At 36.9% G+C, this 22,883-nt stretch overlaps 1 protein-coding gene across 2 annotated transcripts in view; it reads left to right on the plus strand.

Moving 5' to 3' along the window:
- The window catches only part of NUBPL (NUBP iron-sulfur cluster assembly factor, mitochondrial), a 101,983-nt gene that overhangs the window by 75,057 nt on the left and 4,043 nt on the right, over positions 1-22,883 (plus strand). For both annotated transcript variants that reach the window (XM_009669971.2, XM_068946420.1), the window contains exons 9-10: positions 3,625-3,745; positions 7,717-7,799. In XM_009669971.2, the coding sequence (XP_009668266.1) occupies positions 3,625-3,745; positions 7,717-7,799 (204 nt within the window). The remainder of the gene's footprint in view (positions 1-3,624; positions 3,746-7,716; positions 7,800-22,883) is intronic.

Genomic DNA, 22,883 nt, shown 5'->3' on the forward strand with positions numbered 1-22,883 from the left:
TAAAATGGTAGTATATTTGAATTTCAGCATAATTTGTTGCTTAACCAGAGCATTAATTGAGGATAAGGAACGCATCAATATTCAGAAACACAGCGTGTGCAAATAATTCATAATGAACGTTGAGGTGCCAGTTTCTTCATTTTCTGTTATTTCTTGATGGACATCTTTTCACCATTTAAAAAAAACTTACTTAACTGAATGAAATTCAGTTCAGTGCTTTAGAACTGAACTCCTCTCCTCTAGTAATATAGGTTAGCTCCTGTATTACAGCACAACTAATTCACGCTAATTTTCATTGTCATCACTGAGCCAAGTTTGCCAAGAAACATACAGAGAGAGGACCTCACTGAGGAGCGGAATGGGGTTCATACATACATATGGGATAGTTTGTGTAGACTACAATAGCTGCTTTGAAGCTTTTCCAGAGCTATTATTTTAACAGGGGAGTGAGAACTATTATTGACTTCATTAGCAAGACTTACTGCTTTCAGTTTGTAGATTTAAAGGCTTTGAAGATAGTAGTGAAACTTCGCCTATCTGTGTATATCTGCAGAAATAAGCATATTAACAAATACATTTCAGTACTGAAGGTATATATGACTTGCACAAAATTAACTGTTTTCAGGCTTATATTAATGTTGTTATTTTTGTTGTAATAGCTTTTTAACTCATGCATTATTTGAATTAATGAGTTGACCAATTTGTTTGGGGGAAAAACTTCAAACTTACAAATTCCAAAAGGCCCCCCAAAATTTTAAGTCCCTGCTTTGAGCTGCTGCTGATCAAATCTATTAATGTTATTTCAAAATTTATACATAGATTCCTCTTAGATATTTTAGAGAGCATATTCCAGCCAGGAGAAATCTTAAACCTGCAGTAATATGAAAATTGAATCTCTGTTGCTCTGTTAATTGAAAAAGCACTTCTTTAAGTTGTCTAGGATATCCCTTCCTCTTGAGAGGAATGCCATACAAATATTTGCAAAATTATTGAATTAACCTTCTTCAGAATCCTTTCTGTAACTTTTCTTCCCTACGGTATCTATGAAAACTGACATGATTAGCAATTGATTATTTTTTATAAATGTTAATGCGTTATTTCCTTATTTTCCTTTATTTTTTTCCCCTTATGTTTTTCCTCCCCTTTCCTTTGCTTGCTGCTTTATGTATGCCTTTTTTTCCTGCTGTTGTCACCTTGCTGCCATAATTTGCTTGAGAGTTCATTTCATTCAGTTCTTGCATGCAGCCTGAAGGGTTCCTGCTGCATAATTGGTTTCATTTTGGTTTATTGATAATATTTTAGTTAGTAATTGGGCATATATCCCTAATGGAACCAAACAAATAGAACAGATTCTTTATTAAACTGGATGCTTATAATTGAAAGTTTAACATTGCAAAAATTCTGTTCGTATTCCAGAAGAATAACTTATACATTAATAAATATATACTATAAATATATAAAAATAAATATATAAATAAATAATATATAAATATATACTATTCATTGACTGACAGATAGGAATGATGAAAAAATAAAAACAGTTGTTTCGTGCTGAAAGGCCATTTGCTCTTAGAAAGATTAGTTGAAATGAAAGCAAAAAAGAGCAGTGAATAAGACACCTAAAACTGATGTAGCATTGAGGATCAGCTATATCTCAGTATTTGCATTGAAACTTTGGCAGACAGACTTCTTAGTCTTTAGGTTATCAAAGGGTTAATAAAACAGCTGTAAAATTCCTGAACTAGTCACAAAACGGTATTAGGCTACATCACTTTTTCTTTGATTATGAGTGTGCTGTATCATCAATGTTGTACAACTACCTTTAGGAGAATAAAAAGTTCATAACCCAAGATATCTGAATATGTGTGAATTCATGTAGAGTATACATGTAAAGTTCGCTCGCTTGCTCGCTCTCTTTTTTCTTTTTTAATGCTGCAGACAATAGTTTCGTGAGTTATAGCTGAAATACTGTTTTCCTCTTAGCAAGTAGTACTGCCTCCTTTTCATTGTTCTCCACTTTACCAGCGCAATGAAAACTCTCTGCTTTAGTCGGAGGAGAGAGCCTGATGAACGCTGTATCAGAGGTCGACAGTAGAGCACACAAAATGGCTGTACAGAGCCCTCTTCCCTGCCCCGTACCTTGTGCTCTTGCACACTTAGCATGTGATGTGCGAGGTCAAGAACTGGCCAAGAAAATTCACCTGTAGTAATAGTCTAGTAAATAAAGACAGAGGTAGTCTTGCTCCTTTGGCAGTCCCTGTGAGACCGCGGGAAATGGGGAAACTCTGTGTTGCTACATTGAAAGGAGGTAGTGTCTTTACTGTTCAATAAACACTTCTTGCCCTGCTTTAAACCCTTTGAAAGCTTTTCAGAAGTAAAGGAGGACTTCTTAGAAGGCAGTGTTAAGCACACAGCAGTGGGATAGGAAAAAAAGGGTGACCACTTTTGGATTAGTTTTAGCTTTGATACTAAGGAAACTCATTCATTAGGATATTGTAAATAACATGATTTTACCTGCTTGCACTGCTGCCTTCCTACTCTTCAGTTAGGCCTGTATTTTCGTCCCAAAATTAGATACTTTACAGTAAGTAAAGAATTCACTATTTGTTGTTGCAGTGGACAGTGGCTTATCCTTTTAGATATGCTTTGTTAACATGGTGGATACGTAACTCTTTATTAACTAGGCCAGCTTGTTCAAGCACAGAACTAGAACGCTCAGAGACATTTTTAAAAGCACAGAAGGCCACAAGATATATAGTAGCTTTTTATATTTTAAAATGTATACTCATAAATTATGTATTCTCATATTTTTAAAACTCAGCTATAATGTATATGACGTATTAAGATACATACAGATCTTAAAGTGAAATTGTGCAACACACAACATCGTAAAGGAAGTCTCCTGTTGGTAGGAGCTTTCAACCGATAGTGTTTGCATGCTGTTTCCGTCACTTCTGAGAAATTCTGCTCTGCCTCAGTGAATAGTTTTGTTTACTAGGTGAATAAAATGAGATTAACTTTAATGTTAGCATTATTGTACTTTATGAAAGAAGAGATTTGTGTGCATGATCTGGCAATTTTCCAGGACATATTTTACAAGGATGATGTTGAACATCTGGCATCAACAAAAAGGCACCTAATACGCATGCATTAGACTCTTATCCCATGGGTTTTACCACTTTGTTTCACATACTTATTTCTGTTGTTTGATCTTCAAAATGTCTCTCTGCTCTTCAGAAAGAATAGCGAATCTGATTCTTTTTGAAGACTCTTCCCTGCAGGATAACTTGCAAAATATTTTAAACGTATGTCTGATTGTATCACTTCTTGTAACAGTGGATTTTTATTTTGCGATTCCTGACACTGCAGACTACAATGCTGTAAAACACAACACAAATTCTTCAGTGCTCAGAGTTCTAAGATGAAATACATTTCTCCGGGCTGGCAGGAAGGGTTGTTGTGAGGTTAGATCTATGCAAGAGGTGCTTTCTATTACAAATAAGTTTGTTCATCTTTGAGGCTTGCAGTACTTGAAAGAATACTTCTTCATTGTCAGGTATGAAAAATGAAAATGCTGATGCTTGAATTCCAGATTTGAACATATTCCTCCTTTTAATTTAACAGGTTTTAGGACTTGTTCAAAATATGAGCGTTTTCCAGTGCCCTAAATGTAAGCATGAGACGCACATTTTTGGAGCTGGTGGTGTAAGAGATCTAGCGAAAAGCCTTGGACTGGATATTTTAGGTAAGGATATAGAGATGACTATATTTTTGAAGAAAAATTTTGTCATGCATGAAGAAAGGCTTAGCTGAAGTATGGGACTGTACAATCCTAAATTACTGTGTTTTCAGACAGTGCTCAAATACAGTAGAACCACTAACTTAAGTTGTTGAACTTCATTGCTGTTGCGTGCTTATTCATGGAATGTGGACTGAATAAGAAGATTCTTGAATTACATCTTAAATGTTTTGTGAACTATAAATAACATGGGACATGAAATGTTTTGGTATCAATGTGCCATATTACCTGAAATTCATTTTACTGCTTATCACTTAATAATGCTTACAAATAACTAAGGGTTCTTTTTGATCCTGTAAAACTTAGTGTATGTTAATATCAATGGAAATTTTCTCATTTACTTAATTTATAAGAAATGGGTAGTTATGTATGTGAAATAACATAGCAATTTGTCTAAAGCAGTTGTTTTATGCCCATATGAAGAAATCTTGACTATCACGTGGAAGCAAGTAGTTTGGGGGAATTATTTTAATTACTTTCCATTAGATGTAGATTACCCACATTTTAACTTTTACTAGGCTGTAATGGTTATAATTAAATGTTAAGATTAAAAGAATATACTAGATTGCAAAATTTTTTTGCGAAATATTTTGTTTTAAAAGAAAACTTATCAATTTTTTAAAAATTTGTCCATAATTAAATAATCTAGCATGCATATAAGCTAAAGTATACATTGATCTCTTGCTGTTTTAAAAAGACATATTTCAATCTGTGCTATCAGTAAAAAAATTATAAAACGTAGCACAGCGTAATTAAGTTGGTAAATGGGATAATTGCACGTGCTAATGATGTGTTTCCATGTATTACTATAATTATCTCAATGATTTTCTACAGCTAATTCATTAAAATGAGTCAGGAAGCTCACCTAGAAAGATCAACGTAAAAATATCAAGGTCTGACACAAACTTAACATAGCAAGGCAACCCATGAAGACATGCATGTGGGTTATCTTTTAGACTTCTGGATATAATGAGATGTGATCAGAGCCCAAGGGAGCTTCTACAGCCGTAGGTTATGTGGAGGGAGGCAAATCCTCCACAAGCAGTTGAATCAAACCTGCCTTGAGATACGTGGGCACAAACGATGTGCTGGTTCCATAATGTTCTTTAGTGTTCCTTACAAGGACAAAACTGATCGTGATAGTATCTAATGAGGGGTAGTCTGAGAGATCTGCATGTTTTGCAAGGAGGAATGAGGTGTATGAGGGCAAGTGGAGTGAAGTTTTCTGTAACCTAGCCTTTTTCTGACAGCCGGAAGATTAAGAATAATGCCCTAAGGGTTAAATTTAGAATTACAGTACTTGATCAGATTAGCATGCACCTATTTCCAAGGGTGACTATTACACAATGCTACCATATGGGGAAAATTACTGCTTACAGATGATATGTTAATCTGTTCTAGATGAAGCGTTATCCTAATGCTATTGAATTGTATCCAAAAGCTTTGAGAGTTTATTGCATATTTTTTTGAAAAGTTTGGAATTTATTTTGCTTACATTTTGCAACAACTGTGGCTATTCTATTTGTTCAGCTAAGCACCTAGTCCTGTTATGAATCCTGACAAGGTCTTGGTTTCCATGATATCATCTGACAGGTTCTGCCGGCTAACAATATGCAGGGTAGAAAAGTAGTTTTCCTTTATTTGCTCACAGTTTGCCGCTTCTAATGTTACTGAATTCCTCCTTTTTATTTTTTTTGTTTTTTTGTTTACGACAGAAGATGATTTGACTGTAGGAGTCTCCAGGATACCTTCTGAACGTAGTCCATTATCTCATATAATTTTACTGTCTTGTCTTTTTACTTCTATCTCCCCTAAGAGTGCCAGATTTCATAACAAAGTTTTTTAGTGTTGCTGATTATTTCTCTCCCTTTCTCTGAAACACCTCTGTTCTGCTTTCTTCTGTTTTTGAAACTGGATGACCAGAACTAAACACAGTAGTCCAAATGAAGCTATATCATTAATATATATATAATGCTAACGCAATTTTTGTACACCCCATCTCATCCCTTAAACGTCCTAACTTTTAAAATTTTATTTACTAATTGAACCACCAGTAATGACTTTTTTTAGTTACTACAGTAGGTTCAAATTATTTTCAGTACTTACCCTTCTATTGCAGTCTGTAATTGTTATTATCAGAAAAAATTATGCCTGGGAGACTGGCAAGTTTCCATCATGTTCTGTAGTGAAGAACACTGCAAAAACTTCCTTTTCCTCAAACTTTTATCACTTAAGATGCACAGATTCCGTTTCTTTCTGCTTAATTTATAAAGCTTTGTTTTTTTTTTTTTCTTTAATTGAGTGTACCTTTTGCTTTCTCTTCTAACTTACACTGCTGCCTGCACAAGTTCTGGTATGGTCCTGTAGTGCCAGCACACTTTGTAGGTTTGAGGAGGAAAAGAGAAAGGTTGCCATTTTGCAGCAGGGCCGTTCTTTTTGTAATCTCTGAGATTGTTGTTCAGCTGACAGAGAAGTGTTTTTCACTAACAAAGCATCCTTGAAAAAAGATGAAGATTAGTCTTGGTACAAAATAATTGTAAGAGCTAACTTCTGAGAGATTTATAGAGTTAGTATTTTTCTGTTAAAAAAGAACATTTAGGATAAAGACCTGAGATAAAATAAGATGAAAACATTTAAGAAAATTTCAAAGGACCCACTTAAAATTCCTTTTTTTAAGAATAAATGAAGAGACTTTCATGCTTAAAGAAATTCATTCAGGACTGAAAAAATAAGTGCTGATTAAATTTGAAAGAAATGAACTGTAATCATCCTAAATTACGAAGTGGTTGAATTTCTTCAATGATTGAGCTTACTAAGTATGGAGCCACAGTTTTTATCTGTGATTTGCTTATCTTTTAATCTGTTTTCCTGCTTGCTTTCAATCCTAGAGTGTTTTTTTTAACTAACTTTGTTATTTCTAAGTTATGTCAATTTTTATGCTTTTTTTTTTTTTAAATGTTTCTTTTTCGGACTATATTGAACTGCAGTAATCTATACTGGGCTTGATTTAGGTTAAATAATCATTGTCATAATGTATGAATTAAACTGATGCAACTTCTGAGATCAGTCAAAATTGAACTATAAAGTGTAGTCTGTTCTGTCTACATCTGTCCATGCTGTAAAATACAGTTTTATCTTCCATTAAAAGAAAATAGGTTATTATTAATTCACCTCATAATTACCTATGTTGCAATGACCTAACGGTGGGAACTCAGTTTTCTTGAGTGCTGCAAAACTGTATTTCAGAAAATATATTTCAGAAGTGGAAAAAAAAAATCTGATGAGTTACTAATTGATTCTTCTTTAGAAACTTCCTCTCTGACAGTTCCCTGCTCGTTATAAAAGCACAGTCAAAGGAAGGTTTCTATCGGAAAGATGAATGAGCTAAGTAGTTATCTACCTTTAAATGGATCCGAGCCCTACTGAAAATAATAGCAAATGTTATTATTTGGAAATTAAGTATACAAAGAAATCTTTAATAGTGATTAAAATCTTAAAGCAACATTGAAAAGAATATACAGTGAAGAGATAAGCTAAACAGTAAGTTGCATGATGAGTATTTACCTAACACTCAAGCACATATTTTTTATGTACTGAGAATAGTTTGTATCTCAGCTATGTTCTTCTCTGTATTCAACAGACAAGAAAGCAAGCTCCCTGTCGTAATAAATGAGTACAAAGCATAGTCCTTCCTATTCAAAGAATAAAAACATCCAAAATAGGTTTGGCATTAATGATTATGGTTGTGTAGAAACTGTACTGCAGCCAATTTTCATTTTAAATGCTATTTTTTTGAGATTAAGTGATTCAAAGAATATCCTGAACTGGATTTCCAGTCACTTCAGAGTTAGCTTAATGAAATACGTATAAAAAAAATTAGATCTTCACTTAAATGTATCTTTATGTTTTTATTATAGGAGATATTCCACTGCATGTTAATATAAGGGAGATGTGTGATTCAGGACAGCCTGTTGTGATCTCACAGCCTCAAAGTGATGCTGTAAGTTCGGTGCAGTGCACTTTTTTTTTTTTTTTTTTTTAAAGTAAGCGGGCGGTGTTTCTCATCATTGTAGTTTGAAAAGAAGCGTCTATCTGAACGTAACTTAGGGAAATAAGGTTCTGTAAAAGAGTATAGTGCCACTAAGTACCTGTGGCCCTTAGTTTTGGAATGCTGGTCATCCGTTCTCCTTGTATGCATGTATTTTTTTTTTTTAGTTAGTCTGAATCATATTCAGAATAACAAAGACTTGATCCAGATTCTGGCTTGTCAAGAAGAGGAAGGTCAATGTCAAGCCACATGAGAGCTTATAGCTAATGTAGGTCCTCTAAAACTGTCAGTTGAGCCTTTGGTAGTTGAGCCTGGCAACTGTCAAAGGGTCCTATCAAAAGATGTATGGAACAAGAACCTGCACGTTGTCGGTACCTGGATTGTTTTCGGCAGGAAGTGGAGGAATTTACACGCAGGAGGAAATGGGTTTTTCTGTGCATGTACCGTAACATTTTATTGTCAGAGGAAAATGTGAGTTGTTGAGGTGGTGGGAGTCAAATATACATGTCTCTAGAGAAAAGCAGTTGCGTGTATAGAATGTTGTCATTAATACTGACAAAGTAAGACTTTCTTGACTATTTTTTTTCTTGTTTCACTGCTGGCATTTGTCTGCGAAGCTCTGTTGGGCATAGGGTTGTCTGTCATGTTGTATTTGTACACTGTGTAGCGTGGTGGAGTCTCATTGTTGACTGGTGCTTAGATGTTACCATTAAAAAAAGTGATTAATGATGATAATAGATGGTAGAATCAATCAGAGATAAGGTAGAAAGTACAAATAAGGTATCCTTTGTAATATCATCATTGCTGGGCACATGGTGAAATACTGTTTTTCCTTTCTACTCTTAAAGAAAAAGAAAAAAGAATCCTTTACTAACGTACTGATCAGGATTCTGGAAGAATGGCACCTGTCTTTTAAAACTGTAGTATTTCATTTTGCTTTGAGAGAGAAGCAGCAACAGATGTGGCATTCTCGACGAATGCAATATTTTTGCTAGTCTTGGACAAGGCCTGTGCCTAGCTTCTGTGGAACAATGTAGTGACCTTGAATCTAGAGCGTCATAAAAAGGCATCCTTATAAATGATACTCTAGGTTCTATCCAGGAAGTCTTAGTAAATGCTAAGGTTTGAATAGATGTGTAGCTCAGGTCAAAGCTGGGGCAGAAGAGCTGGGCAAACTAGGATGGAAGGCTCTCTCCACTCACAGTGTTTGAAATCTGTATTAATCAAGAGTCTGTAGCCTGCAGGACTATCAATCTAATAACATAAACATATAGGATAATGTTCTGAAAATGAACACAGTCTGTAGTGTTGCCATCTGTTTCTTCTTGGACTATGTTCTCAGTAGTGAAAGGAGGGGTTATTAGCACCATTTATGGCAATTAAGTTAAATATGAAGAGAAATACAGATTTAACAATATGCGTGACTCTAGGGAAGACTTTCAGTGTTCTTCTCTCCCATTGCGTCTGCGAGGTGATCTTCTCCCAGAGAATGAGTTTGTTAGAAGTCACTAATCTCTCTACAGGTTGAAAAAGAATTTTCTTTTATCCCTGATTTGCTTTGCATTTTAAAAACGGTGATTGTTGTTCTCTTATATTTTAAAAGAAAGGAATGAAATTCTTAGCACATAGCTGACGATGGGAGAGGTCATATAGGGTCAAATTCTAATCTTTAATGCATGACACTCATCATCATGTTTCTCAAATAAAGTAAAATTGTGGTTATTCATGCATGAACAATCATAGCTTTTTTAGATAGGGAACAGTGTTACCTGAGCTGCTGAAATTATCTCTGCTCTTGTCTATTAAATTTATAGATTTTTTTTTTAAATACACAAATCTGTGCTGTCTTTGTTAGAACACACTTAACAAATGAAATAGTCACAGAACTGAAATAATACCTAACCGATTCAAACAGTGGGAAATAAGGATGGGGATTGACTTCTCAGAAACCCAGCCTGCTGTCACATCCTTTAAGCTCTGTGAAGACTAGACTAGAACATGTTTTTAAAGTAAGTTAGCTAATACTTTTTTTACCTACACACCTGCCACAGGGTTCACCTTGCCTTCCTGATGTGCAAAAAGTATAGCTCTCTTAGTCCACGCTAGAATTTTAAAAGTACAGGTATATTATCTAAATTCTTTATTTTAAAACAGAGTTTATCTTTGTCTAGACATACGCTTAGTTCAATTGGCTCAGATGTAGTTGGTGGAAAAGGGAAGCTACCTTTTCACAAGTGGTGAGGAAATTACTAACAATTAAAAAAAATCCCTTCTAGTAAGGAAAGAAAATTGCTTGTGGAGCTATGCATATGTCAGTTCAGAAAGTTCTTCCTCCAGGAAGAATGAGTAGCAGCACTAAATATCTGTGGAGGCACAGAATACAGAACTCATCGCCTTTTGGAAAGGGTTGCCTATATAGCTAAAGGAGGCGATGCTTTAATGGCCGGAGTTGGTAAAGCTTAAGCCAGTACTCAAGGAGAAATAAACAGTAACGGTAAATGATTTTCCTCTGGGTATAACATTGCCTACATTAGGGTGTCTGTCAACTTAGTTACTTAAATTGTTTTTTCGTTGTTGTTTTGTTTTTTCCATTCTTGATTGATACAACTTTTTTATGCAGACAACTTTTTTATGCTGTAGAAATAAAATATTGTTCTACTCACATATTAGTGTAAGCGGCAGAGGCTAGTCTACTAGAGAGGTAGTAGACAGATGGCAGCAATTGGGAGTGGCGTAAGATCCTCTACAAGGAGCCAATCATTTCATAGTTTAATCAACAGTGGGGACTAGCCAAACCCTCCTGGAGATAATTGAGAGCTTTGGGAGCTGAGATATGCAGCATTTCCCTTCTTCTTGAAGCTGTGAAGGTGGGTTGCTGGCCAGGGCTGCTTTTTTTTTCCCCCACCCAAACATATGAGACAGTTTCTAGACAGCAAAGGCTGGTAGAACAAAATCAGGAACACTCTACTAAAGTGGGAAAAGTGGAATAGGGAAAACGGAAGAGGAATTACTGAAACCTGGTAGAATTGATAGTGCTTAGGTACAGGGGAACTTCAGAAGGAACCAGGGATTTGAAAGAGGCGTCCTGAAATTTGTAAATAAGAGGGCCAGAAACACAGCAAGAGACAAAAGACGTGATTAATTCCAGTGATGGTTTTCTTCCTCCAAATGAGCAGTGGAAGAATGCCCAGTGAACTCTCCACCCACACTGGGAAAGAGGTAAGGAATGGTTTACAAGAAGGACTATTTGTGTATGAGCACAAAGCTCAAGAGGTACAGGACAGTTGATGTGTCTCTTGTGAAGACTTCCTGGTTAAAAACTAATATCTTGCTAGAAGAGACACGCTAACTGTGACTGTCAAACGCCAAACTCCCATCTATTCCAAAATCAAAGGAACAACTTAATGAAGTACAAAATACATTTACTGTGTCAGTATAACCATTCACCTTTTTAAAAGTGTAGGCATCTTGCTGCTGGAATAGTCATATCAGGGAGGAGACATGCGGGAGGCTAAGGCAAGTAGTAGATGAAGTCTTTCCTCTCCTCAGCTAAGGAATGAGGTAATTAAAATTGTAGGGGACAGATGAGGAGATAATACTCCTCTAGGGTTTGGCAGAGATAGCATATTAAAGACAGGAGAGAATGAAGTTTAGATTTCACCTTCTTCATCCCCCTCCCCCAATTATTAAAGAGGTAGGCAGCCCTCATGGCAAAAAATGCAGGGAAGATGGATACTTTTTGGGGAGAAAAAAAAATGCGAGGAAACATTATGGAATGGACATTCGGTTCCTTAGTGTTTTCTTGCCACAAACTGTTGGGGGAAAGCATTTGGAATCTGTTAAGGAAAAAGTACTTTATGAGTTCACTCTGTTGCTCCATAAAAATCAAGTGGAGGATATTGGGAAAGTAAGGGACTATGAAAGAGAGCAAACTCAGTGGATCAGCTATAGCTAGGGTATTAGAATGCCAGATCACAGCCTTTTCTAGATATGTACAAGCTTACTTGCAGTGTGGTGAGGAAATTAAGACTCAGGTAGGAGAGGAGCCAAACTTGTCCTGGAGCAAGGAAACCAGGACTTGTGACTGGAAAACATGATGAATGTCAGCCTATCCAGATTGTCGTAAAGACCAATGTGTGGTACGGAAACCACATACTTCTTGGAGGATGTTCATGTTATTATCTAGTTCACATTTAATAAGGTGAGATGTTTTCAGCCCTCTTGCAAATTTCGTATATTAATATATATTCATATATTGGTGAAGAAATGGGAGGACAGTAAACTGTGCACAAATCTATAAGGGGAGAGAAAAAGCCCAGTGAGGTGGAAAGCAGGGGCAGGAGGCATCAGCAGTCTGACTGAACAGAGGAAAGTCAGTCTGGTTAAAAATCCCTTTTCAATTAAATTATAAATGTTACAGGCTTATTGTGGTGTTACCCAAACAGACAGATGGAGTTCATATTCAGAAAGACTTTTTTTTGTAGAACTCCATAAAAGAGTGGTGTATGAGTAGGGTAAAAATGTACAACATTTTAAAGCTTTGGAAGAAATGATTGGAGAAAAATTGAAGTAGAGGTTGCCAATAGTGTTTGCTGTTGTTTTACTGTCATCAACAATTCTGTTTAACCGTGGTCTTACCTGGGTGTGGTATCATTTAAAAAAAAACAAAAACAACAAACTGTGAAGAAGACTGCCTGATACGTTTTATGATATGTCTTACCATGAAGGCTTCCTTTGAATGATCACAGTAATATTTGGTATCTGTAGGTCTGAATCCTTCATTTAAGGTGTAGATAGTAAAATGCATCATCAGACCTTCATTTACCGTTCACTTTGTTGAAGAAAGTGCTGAACTGTAGGATAGTCCGTTTGAAGGCCGTTACTATGCTACATTTATATTGCACTGTTCTACTTTACTTAACCATATTTTCTGAGCAGGTTGTCTTTTCTTGATATATGTAACGGCACCTGGGTGATGCGCTTAATGGCATCAGGAATTTCTATGTCCCATGAGCGTTAAGGATTTTGTTGAGGTAGTAGATTCAGGAAGAATCCAAGTTACTTACCCACCTCCTACATTTTGTGTGTTACGTTATGGATTGACTTTAATCATCTCACTGAGCCCGCTTTTTGAGCTGAGAATTCATTGCAGCTTGACAGGAGTTGCCAACTCATGCAAAGAAGAACCTAGTGGTAGAACTACCCAGAGGAAGACAGAGAGGGAAAGACTAGGCCTTTTGCTGCAATCAAGAATTTCTCTAGGTGACATTAATCTTTTATCTGAAGTGGAAGCTTGTTTAAAGCTGTGTTTATCGTCATGCTTTTAGCACCTTCAGAGTTGGACATAGTAAACCACAGACACCAGGGCAGCTCCAGGCACGCGCTGAAGGTTGCGGCTGTGTCAAAGCAACAAGCAATTTCCTTGAAAATTAAGTTATTTAAAATCTGATAGGGCTGGAAGATTGACTGTGATTGAGCAAAGAGAATGCTAATAAAACAAAAGCTATCACTTATCATATTGTTATGCGGATGGTAGAGCCAAGCCTCATATTTGTGCTGGTGATGGTTGCTATCTAACTGTTGTTAGTTGCCCTTGCTTGCTAGTTTGTTTCAGCAGCGAATCAGGTATATGCCCCCAACAACTCAGCTGAACAGATTTAAATACCTCATCCTTCTTGATAAGTATAGCAACACGCACAGCATTGGATACTCCAGACAGTGGGGACTCGCGTAGATTCTCCCTTGGATTCCTGGACTGAATGAATTATCATAACAGTCTTAGAGTCCTTTAATCACAAATAGAAATTGGAACCCAGGTCAGTACCTGGATTTACAATCACTCTATGGTGTACTTGGCCCACAAGCAAGTGATGAGATCAGCATGTTTTTTCTGAGTGGCCAGTCTGAAGCCGTTTGTATGCAGTGGTTTGGGAGAAGGTGAATGTGATACTAGCTCCCACCTGTTTTGCCTTTGTTGAAGGGTATATTGTATTCTGTAGTTGTGTGACTCTTAAAGTAGACACCGGAAGCTCTGTTAGTGAATGATTTGTGGTCCAAGATCTGTACTTCAGCAAAAATAAACTGTGAGGCAAGCTAGCAGGCCATAATCAAGCTGGTCCGTGGGAACAGGGCAGAGTCAGGTATGTCCTTTAAGGCTGTCTTTTGTAGTCCTTTTAGGATTGATGAGTACGTACCTCATGGGTAAGACTTTAAGGGAGAATGAAATGCCCTAACTAGTTTGAAAGGCTCACATTTCACCAGGATACTATGGGATTAATTAGATGAGTTAATAAAAAGGTTGGCTTGCAGTTTAACTGAACCTCATGTCTGTTATTCCATGGCATAAAATAATCAATCAGGATGTTCTTATCAGTTAGGCTAAGTAGGACTTCTTAGTCCTTTTCTGAATAAGTTCCCTCCGTCCCCTACCCCGAGCTCTATGTCAAGCTATCATTAGTTCTATGCTGTCGTTAGTCATTTCAATCCTAAGGAGGTTTGTGACTGAAAGAGTGCTGTAGTGAGCAGCTTTGTTTTACCCTGTCTTTTTTTTTGGCAGTGTTTAAATCAGTTTGAGAGGTGAAGGGTTTCTCATGCGGCCGTTTCCCACCTCTTTTCTCTCTCTTAACATCACCTTCTATCTCCAGCCTCTGCCCTTCCCAGTGCCACTCTCAAACCCCAGCTGTGCAGCCTTAATAATGACTGATCATTTTTCAGGGCATTCTGTCTCTTTCTGTGCGTTTCTTCTGCCTTATCTTCACGTAGCAAGGAGGACGTTCGGCTTTCAAGTAGCTGGTATGTTACTGTTAAAGCTGCCCATTTGCAAAAGAAAACGCTTGCTTTCAGAAAGCCAGTCTTTTAAACCATTCCTGTTAGAGCTTCCAAACCACAAAGGGAAAAACTATGATCTCTAAAGCTCACTTATATCATATTAATCGCACACAATCATTTTCATATTAAGAACTGAAAATTCTTGACTCTTTCTCCTCTGGCTTTCCACCCAAAAAGGAAATAAAAAAAACCTCTCCATTTTTGGTTACAATCCATCTTCTGTTGCTTAGTAATGATAGAATAAACAGCTGAACCCAGCTGTATTCTGAGTCTACAGATGGCACATGAAAAAAATCATGAGTAGGAGAAAAAGTTCAATATATGTAGAGAAGGATTTATGTAATGAAGAGAGTATTGATAGTTTCTGTGGTCCCATTTAGACCTTTCACGTACGTTGATGTATGTTATCTCTGTTTTACTAGCTTTGGATAAAAGACCAGATTTCTCAGTGACAAAAAAAGATTTAATTTTTAATTACTCTATAGGAAACTGGGCTCATTCAAATCATGTAATAAAATTTTTATCTCCCCCAATGTAGAAAAACAGAGTATTGCTAACATAGTCTTTGAACAGTTTTTCAAAGCATTTGTTGTTAGAAACACAGTGATAGTTTCTGGTCAAACTCTGGTACAGTCCACAGAAATGTAGTACTGTAGTGAAAGCTTGTAGGGAAGAGGGTAAAGATAGAGTCAGTTCACAGGCATCCAGGCCTTGGCTGCTGTCTTTAAGTGTGCAGTGCAAAAATGTACCTATTGTTCCCAGGCAAGGTTAGCAGCAGCCAGTGCGTGGCTGCTTAATTTAGTGGATAGCTTTTAGCAACAAGTGCAGCTCACATAAAGCTTGAGCTAGAGAGCTGGCTCTATTAATAACAGAAGGTGAAAAACACTGAAAATACTATGAAAGACTTGATAATAAATATCTGCCCTAATTTTCCGATCTGGGAAGTGAGAGAGGGTGAGGGACAACATTGTCTCTTACACAGATTACATAGATTGATAATGTCAGAATCCTTAATGTCAGAGGAAGTTATACAATTTTAATTCTGACCTCTTATGAACAGCCTTACAGTCATTTACTAATCCGATATTGAATTGTTAAATTGTCTGAATAATATAATTTGTATTTTTTTAGGGAAAGAAAGCATCCAGTCCCACACTGAGGATATTAAGAGATGCACAATCCGTTGCTTCCTTTTGGGAGCTGAGTTGAGTAGCTGAGCCCCGTGACTGGTTTAATTTTTCAAATGTCTCATTTCCCTTTTGAATTTTTCTAGGTTGAATTTTCAGCCATAGGTTCCTGTTACGCCTCTCACCACTAGATAAGAGGCCTATATTGCCTAATATTTTATTTCTGTGAAGGTACTAATGCGTTATAATCAAGTCACCCTTTAATCTTCTTTCTGAGAAGCTAAACGGATTGAATTTTTTTAAGCCAGTTACTGTTGGACATTTTCCTTAGCTTTCATTTCTACCTTTGTTTTTTTCTATGCTCTTCAGTGCTTCAAAATGCCTTTAAAATGTAAAGGTCAGAACTGGTTGCAGAATTCAGATTGCAATGCAGCCAGCATATGGCTTAAAGCAGTGTTAGCCTTCCCCTTTTTTCAATGAATCTGTATATGTTATTTTTGTATTTGATTCATGAATATAGTAAACAAATAAAATCACTTCCTTTGCCTCCTTACTAGTCCCCTGCTTTTTGAATCAAGGATACTTTGAAGTACAGCCTTACTTGATCATGTATTGAGCTACTTGTCCACTAAGGTGCTTGGCTTCTTTTCAAAATACCTTCTCTCTGGGATAGTGCTTCCCCTTTTTGAGGGCCAGCCTGTATTAAAATCTAGGCCCAGTTTAACTTGCAGTACTAATTGCTCCTTTTATTACCTTTCTCTCATCGTTTTTTAAAGCGTGCCATTTTTTGTCATCTGCAAGTGGTTAGCAGTAGAGATTTTTATTTTTATTTTCAATGTGCCAAGGAAAATTTGTCAAGTTGGCTAGTCTAGGCATAGTACTAATTATTGCAAAAGCTCACTAGAAATGGCATTATTTACTTCAGATTTCCTATTGCCTGCTTCTTGGAGTCTGTCACTTAACAAACCCCTAATGCGTGTTTAGCTTGTTGATATTATATCATTCCAATTTAGTTATCAGAAAGTTTTGCAATACAAAATAAAATGTTTTTCAAAAGATACCTTGTTAGATCTATGCAATTATCTCTAGTGGCCAAATTTCTAAGAATGAAGTTGTGATTATTTAACAGGATAAGCTTCCTGCAACATCGTGCTGATTGGAGTTTTATTCTATTCCTGTATTTTAATTACCTAATAAATAAGTCCTCTGGCAGCTTCATGCCTTTTTGCCCAGGATTGGAATCAGTTACTTAAGTCATCCTGCTTTGGTTTTTGTTCATATTAGCACAATCTTCGCAATCTTCCAGTCTTTCTTAATGTGCTCAGTGTTCCCAGCTTTATAAAAATGCAAAGATGAGTGTGTTTCAGGTCTCTGCAAGCTTCTGTTTCGGGAGTTTACCTGATTCTATTTTACAGTTTACATGATTCTGCTAATTAAAAAGTTTATCTTTAGATCTCATCTAACCTTTTTCTTCTTTATTTTGGTGAACATACTGTTAAATATAACTTAATGGGGAAGATTCAACACATCTTTGTAAAGGAACGCTCTATCTTGCAATTTATTGGCACTCTCATCTGAAAGAGTTAGCAGTCATATGAGAATGGGATATTTAGTATATTGATGCACAGGCGGACCTACAAAAGGCTTCTCAACAAAACCTCTTAAGGAAGCTGAGCTAGCAGAAACAGAAAGAAGTCTCCTCACGCAGTTGAACAAATTTGTTCAAGGATAGGAAGTTAAGGGTAGAAACAGTTGATTTTCTCAAAGACTGAGACTACTAGTGGAGTCCTGTGGGGACGTGTATGAGGGACTGTTCTGTTCAACGTGTGAAGTAATGATGTAGAGAAAAGAAAGATATTTAGTGGGTTAAGAAGATTGCTGGTAATACTAGAGCACTTGACGCAGGAGAGGAGAATGCTGACTGCAGAGGGTTGCAGCAGGATCCTCCTGTAACTAAGTGACAGAGCCACTACATGGCAAATGAAATGCAGGGTTACAACATATATGTGTGGCTGTGGCTGTCGCACAGACACTCACGGACAGAGTGTTTGTTAAAAAATAATCTAATTTATTGGGACCTTGACTTAGGGTAGCATTTGCGTGGGGAATCATATGCCTCAAACAGGATAGCAGATTGCGGCCTGGATGGCAACGGCAGTCTCTGTTGCAAGGACCCTTACCAATGGTGTCTTCAGCTGGATCAAATGAGACTGCCTGAACTGCTCTTCTGTGCAGTTCTTAAAACGTAGCCGGTTTGTGGTCCTACACGGCCACTGCAGCTTATGCGTGATCCATTGCTATTGACTATGTACAAAACAAAAAGACTACCCTGTATTACCATTTCTACATCTGCAGGAAAATTTTCTACTGACTATTTTCAATTAACTGTTTATAATTTGGTCAGTTCTGGAGCAGGAACCCCATTGGGAATCTCTAGAAAGGACAAATTCTCTGCCTAGGATGTTAATGAATTCATTAAAACACACAAATTGGTCTGTGCAAAGTGGGAGCTACCTGGGGAACTCTTCAGGAGAATCTGAAATTCCCACCTGGAGAGCTCCTGTACCAATTAGTCAAATACTTAACTATGAAGGTGAGTAGGACTTGTAAATCACCTTATTTCAAGTTGATCTGTTGTCTCAAATTGTTTCATTATCTCACCTATGCAGATGATAGTTCCTAGACCCGCCAGGTGTCTGAGCGTTGCACACAGGCCCAGCTGTGATATCCAATTACATATAGCACAGTTGTACCTATAGGGCAAGTTTGAAGTTCATTCTTTTAACAAGTTGCATAGCTCTTGCCACAGAGTGGTGCATGTGAGATGATACAATTCTAGCTTTACATAAGCAATGATGAGCTCTCAATCAGCAGGAAAAACATCTTGAAGTTTTAATAGTTAGTTCTATGAAGAGGTCGGCTTAGTGCTCAGTAGTGCCAAAGTTAGGAGTTCAATGCATGTTAAGAGAAATTCACGGAAGAAAGGTCCGTTTAATGGCTGTTAAAAACAAACATACCACTTTAGGACCCACTCAGGACGTCCTGGAGTCACAAGTTGTTGGAGGCTTGCAAAGTATTCTGGACAAGTACTATTTGCTTGTACTAGCCTTACAGTCTTTGCTAGGCTTCTGTCATTAGCCACAGTTGAAGAAAGACTATTAGGTTAACTGGATCTTTGGCCTGAACCATTACAGCTACACTGAGTCTGCAAAATTGGAAGTATCTGTTCATTCTTAATAGATTTTTTTTTTTTAATTTCCTGCTATTGTTCTCAAATCTGTCAGCCTTTGCCTTGGCTGATATCTTTGACTTTCCATGTTCATTTTCTACCTAGAAATTTTAGCATGTGTCTGTTGTTATCTCTCATCCCTCTTTCTTGCCACCTTCCATGTGTTTATTAATCAGTCCTTTTTTAATTTTGTTTTGCCTTTATCACTGAACAAGGATAAGCTTTTTGCCAGAGTTGTCCTGTGTTGTGGAGTCAAAGCTTTTGGTTCCCTTTTTCATAAGGTAACTCCAGAGAGTAAACTCCAGAGTTTACTCTCATATCTCACATTGATTTTTTTTCTTCCGGTTTGTTTTTCTTCAGTTTTCTTGTAATTTATCAAATTACCCCTTCCAGAGTACTAAGTATATGTAATTGGGACTGTCCCTTTAATGTTACGATCACTGATCCTTAGGCATTTGTTCCATCATAACTGAGTCCAGAATAATAACATTGCCCCGTTTTAAGGTGCAATCCTTTCTGAGTTAGAATGTCGTTATTTTTAATTTTTAGAAGCGCTAATGATGTGACTGAGATTTCCACTATATGTCTGCCGAATAAAGGTGCCTGTAATACCACAGCTTTTCTTTCTTATGCTTTATAGATATTAAAGGGATTATTGCCTGTCATTAGGTTCAGTGATTTTTCAGAAGCGTCCCATCCTGTGTTTTGTTAAAGCACTGATCTGTAAGCATTCCATTTTTGCACTTCCGAGTTACTACTAACTTTGAAACAAGCGATGCTAATGGGAGGTCGGTTAAGATGCTATCTCTTCTACTAGCTCTAAGTTACAGTGCTCACATGAATCATTCCATCATACTTCAATAGGGAAAGTTATGTTACATTTCTCCTAAATGAAAGTGTTGTCCGTTATCTAGCCCCTGAACCACTGATCTATACAGTAACAGGGGAAGGAAGGGGGGCTTTATTCATTCTTTTGTATGGTTACCAGGGAGAGGATTAATACATCTGCGTAGAGGGAAGACTGTAGTTGCAGATATACTGAAGGTACGTGAAAATCTGTCGTTCCTCTTCATCACAAATTTGCGTTGTCATGTCAAGTTATTGATTGGTATGAACCTGCTTTCCTTGTGAAGGATGAAAGGTCCGTTAGAAAAAATGTAGGTACTTTGAAAAAGTAGTGGGTGAAACATTGATGTTTGATGATGAACAGATTTCTTTTAAATTTAATTTCTGTGTTTGACCAAACTAAAAAAAAAAAATTTTACAAAAATCTATAGCGCTCTTGGGGGTAAGATTTGCTAGTTACTCTCCAGCGTGGAAAATAATTTGTAGTTTACTTTTATGAGTTGTACGATTGCCTGCGGTCTTAGTGCAAATAAAAAAAAGTCATGCGTTGACTGATATGTGTATGATGCTACTCATTCTTTCCTAAGCTTTGGTGAACATTTATTAAAAAAAAGAAGGGTGAAGGAAGTTGAGTACTGTAGCACAGCTGTGGAACTTTTACTGTTGTCCAAGTTCTGACATCTTATGTATGGCTGGATGAGCGTAACTCTGACTAGCGTCCTGTATATAATGCAGTTAATACTCCATTGCAGTAAGACTGTAGAGAGGCTCTAAAATACAGGAGGATGTGAGGAGGATGTGAGAGTTAACTTGCTCATTGTGTAAATGAGGAGAAAATAGTGTGTGTAAGAGTTTTTAGTGTCTTATAATAAATTTCAAAATTAGACTCAGTAACCACTACCCAAGTAAATTTTATGCAACTTTGGCTTACTGGGATGTCATCATAAAATGGAAAATAAGATGCCACATATGTGGTATCTGATATTTTCCTGCTGTATTTTAGGAGCCAAACATTTGAGTTATGGTTATTGATTTAGGGTAATTTAATAATAGAATAATAATACCTAGAACAATCTTCTGTAAAAGAGCATGGCACTAGATAGAGTGAAATAATATCACGGGCAATAGCTTACGACAGACCTGGCCTGATAGATCAGGATGACTTAATTACTACAGAAATTGAAGGAAAGAGGAATTTAGTGAATATAGCAGAGTTAAATACCAAGTCATTTGAAAATAATCAAAGCTTTTCACTCCCCTTAGTTTTAGCCACAGTGTTTTCTTCACTGTTTAATACCAGTCCTTCACTGAATAATACCTGTCTTGTGCTTTTCAGATCACCTTCTTTTCTATTCCAAGCCCAAAGATCAGGTTTCTAAGGAGCAATGGGAATGTCTCAAAGCTGTGTCCAGCCTATCTGATTTTATTTCTTCTATTTTCAGAGTTTGACGACTTCTTCAGCACTCTGGCCTGCCTTCCTGGTTGCTTGTAACCTATTCACAATCTTTATGAGGTCCTAATAGAGATACTCATTAGTATCCTTATGAGATACTAATAGCATACCTCTTTTGAGAATAATTATGCTGCTTTTTCTTCTTCTGGAATGAATTAGTCCAATCTATATGTAGGCATTAGAGGGTGTAGGTTGTGTTGATTTTTCTTTTTACTGCTGAGAGATAATATTGCTTATTGCAGTAAGCATCTATAAGTTTTCCAGAATAAATGGAGAAGCGGTACCCACTTTTTCCTTAATTGCTGCCATTTAAAAACTGAATAATAGAATAAATAGGGCAACATTATTTTACTGGTAGATATTTTGTCAATTTATGTGCCAAAGAATGTTAACGTGACTCTTAAACGAGAGTCAGCTTATCCATGGTACAAAAGGCTGAGCAGAACTTAGTTCTTCAGAGGCCCTTGTAAAGAATCTTCAGTTATCTGTTTATTGCCTTACTTTAGCACTGCTTTATAAATGCAGAAGTTGATACACAGATTAATGGTTTTGAAGGCGCCTCTGACATGTAGTTTCTCTGAGTCCTAGATAATAGATCATTATAGAATAGGCATATGGAGGAAATGCATATGAATGGTGCTAGTCTTCTGACGATATTTTAACCATAATTATCGTATTATTAGAACTACATTTTGGTCCTCTTTAGTGGACAGTGTCCATGTTCTAAGTTGGTTGCCAGAGAAAAAACTGCCCCCAAGCTGAACTGCAGAATAGGAAATACTGTTGTTTGGCCGTAATATGTCAGAACATCTTACAATTCTTATTTTAAACAAGTCTTAGCTTTGTCAGTTTACAGCTACAGGATTTGAGGCTGATCACAGACTTAATCAAATGGTAACTTAAATAGATCACTCGGTTGATTTTGATGCAGCTGCTTGCATGAGTAACTTATGTGTCCAAATCATTTTAGGATTAAGCCCTTTGGTTAGTCAGCTGTGGTCATAATACATTTTCCATGTTCTGTTATCTACGAAGAGATGGTATGTACATTCCTTACGCACTTAGGACATTCTTTGGTTTTAGTTTTAAGATTATGTGAATGCTGAGACAGAAAACAAAAATGAGTGTGAGGAGCAAGCACTAGAAAGCGTGTTAGGGGTGCCTGGCCCTTTGAAAGGCTTGCACCTGATTCAGACCCGAGTATGTTCTGCTGATGACAATTAATGCTAGTAGCCTAAGTGATACATTGGCCCTCTCCCCCTGTTCCTGCCTCTCAAGCTCTGCCCTCGTATGTCTTCTGTCAGCTTAGTATATTAAAGGCTCATCTAACTTGCAGTCAGAACCACCTAAGAATGCTGTAGGAGACACAGGGAGATAAGTGCAGTAGGGAATATTTTTGTGATTTCTTCCAGTAAAATAGAGACGGTTGGCAGTGTGGGTTCCAAATGCAGGCTCATTTGAGAAGGCAAAGAAATACCTTGGTTACTATCTAACAGAGCAGAAGAAAGCTGAATAGTAAAGGAGTTTTTTATTGTACTAAACAAACACCGAAC

Source organism: Struthio camelus, chromosome 5, assembly GCF_040807025.1.
Source record: "Struthio camelus isolate bStrCam1 chromosome 5, bStrCam1.hap1, whole genome shotgun sequence".
In the NCBI taxonomy this organism is placed as follows: Eukaryota; Metazoa; Chordata; class Aves; order Struthioniformes; family Struthionidae; genus Struthio; species Struthio camelus.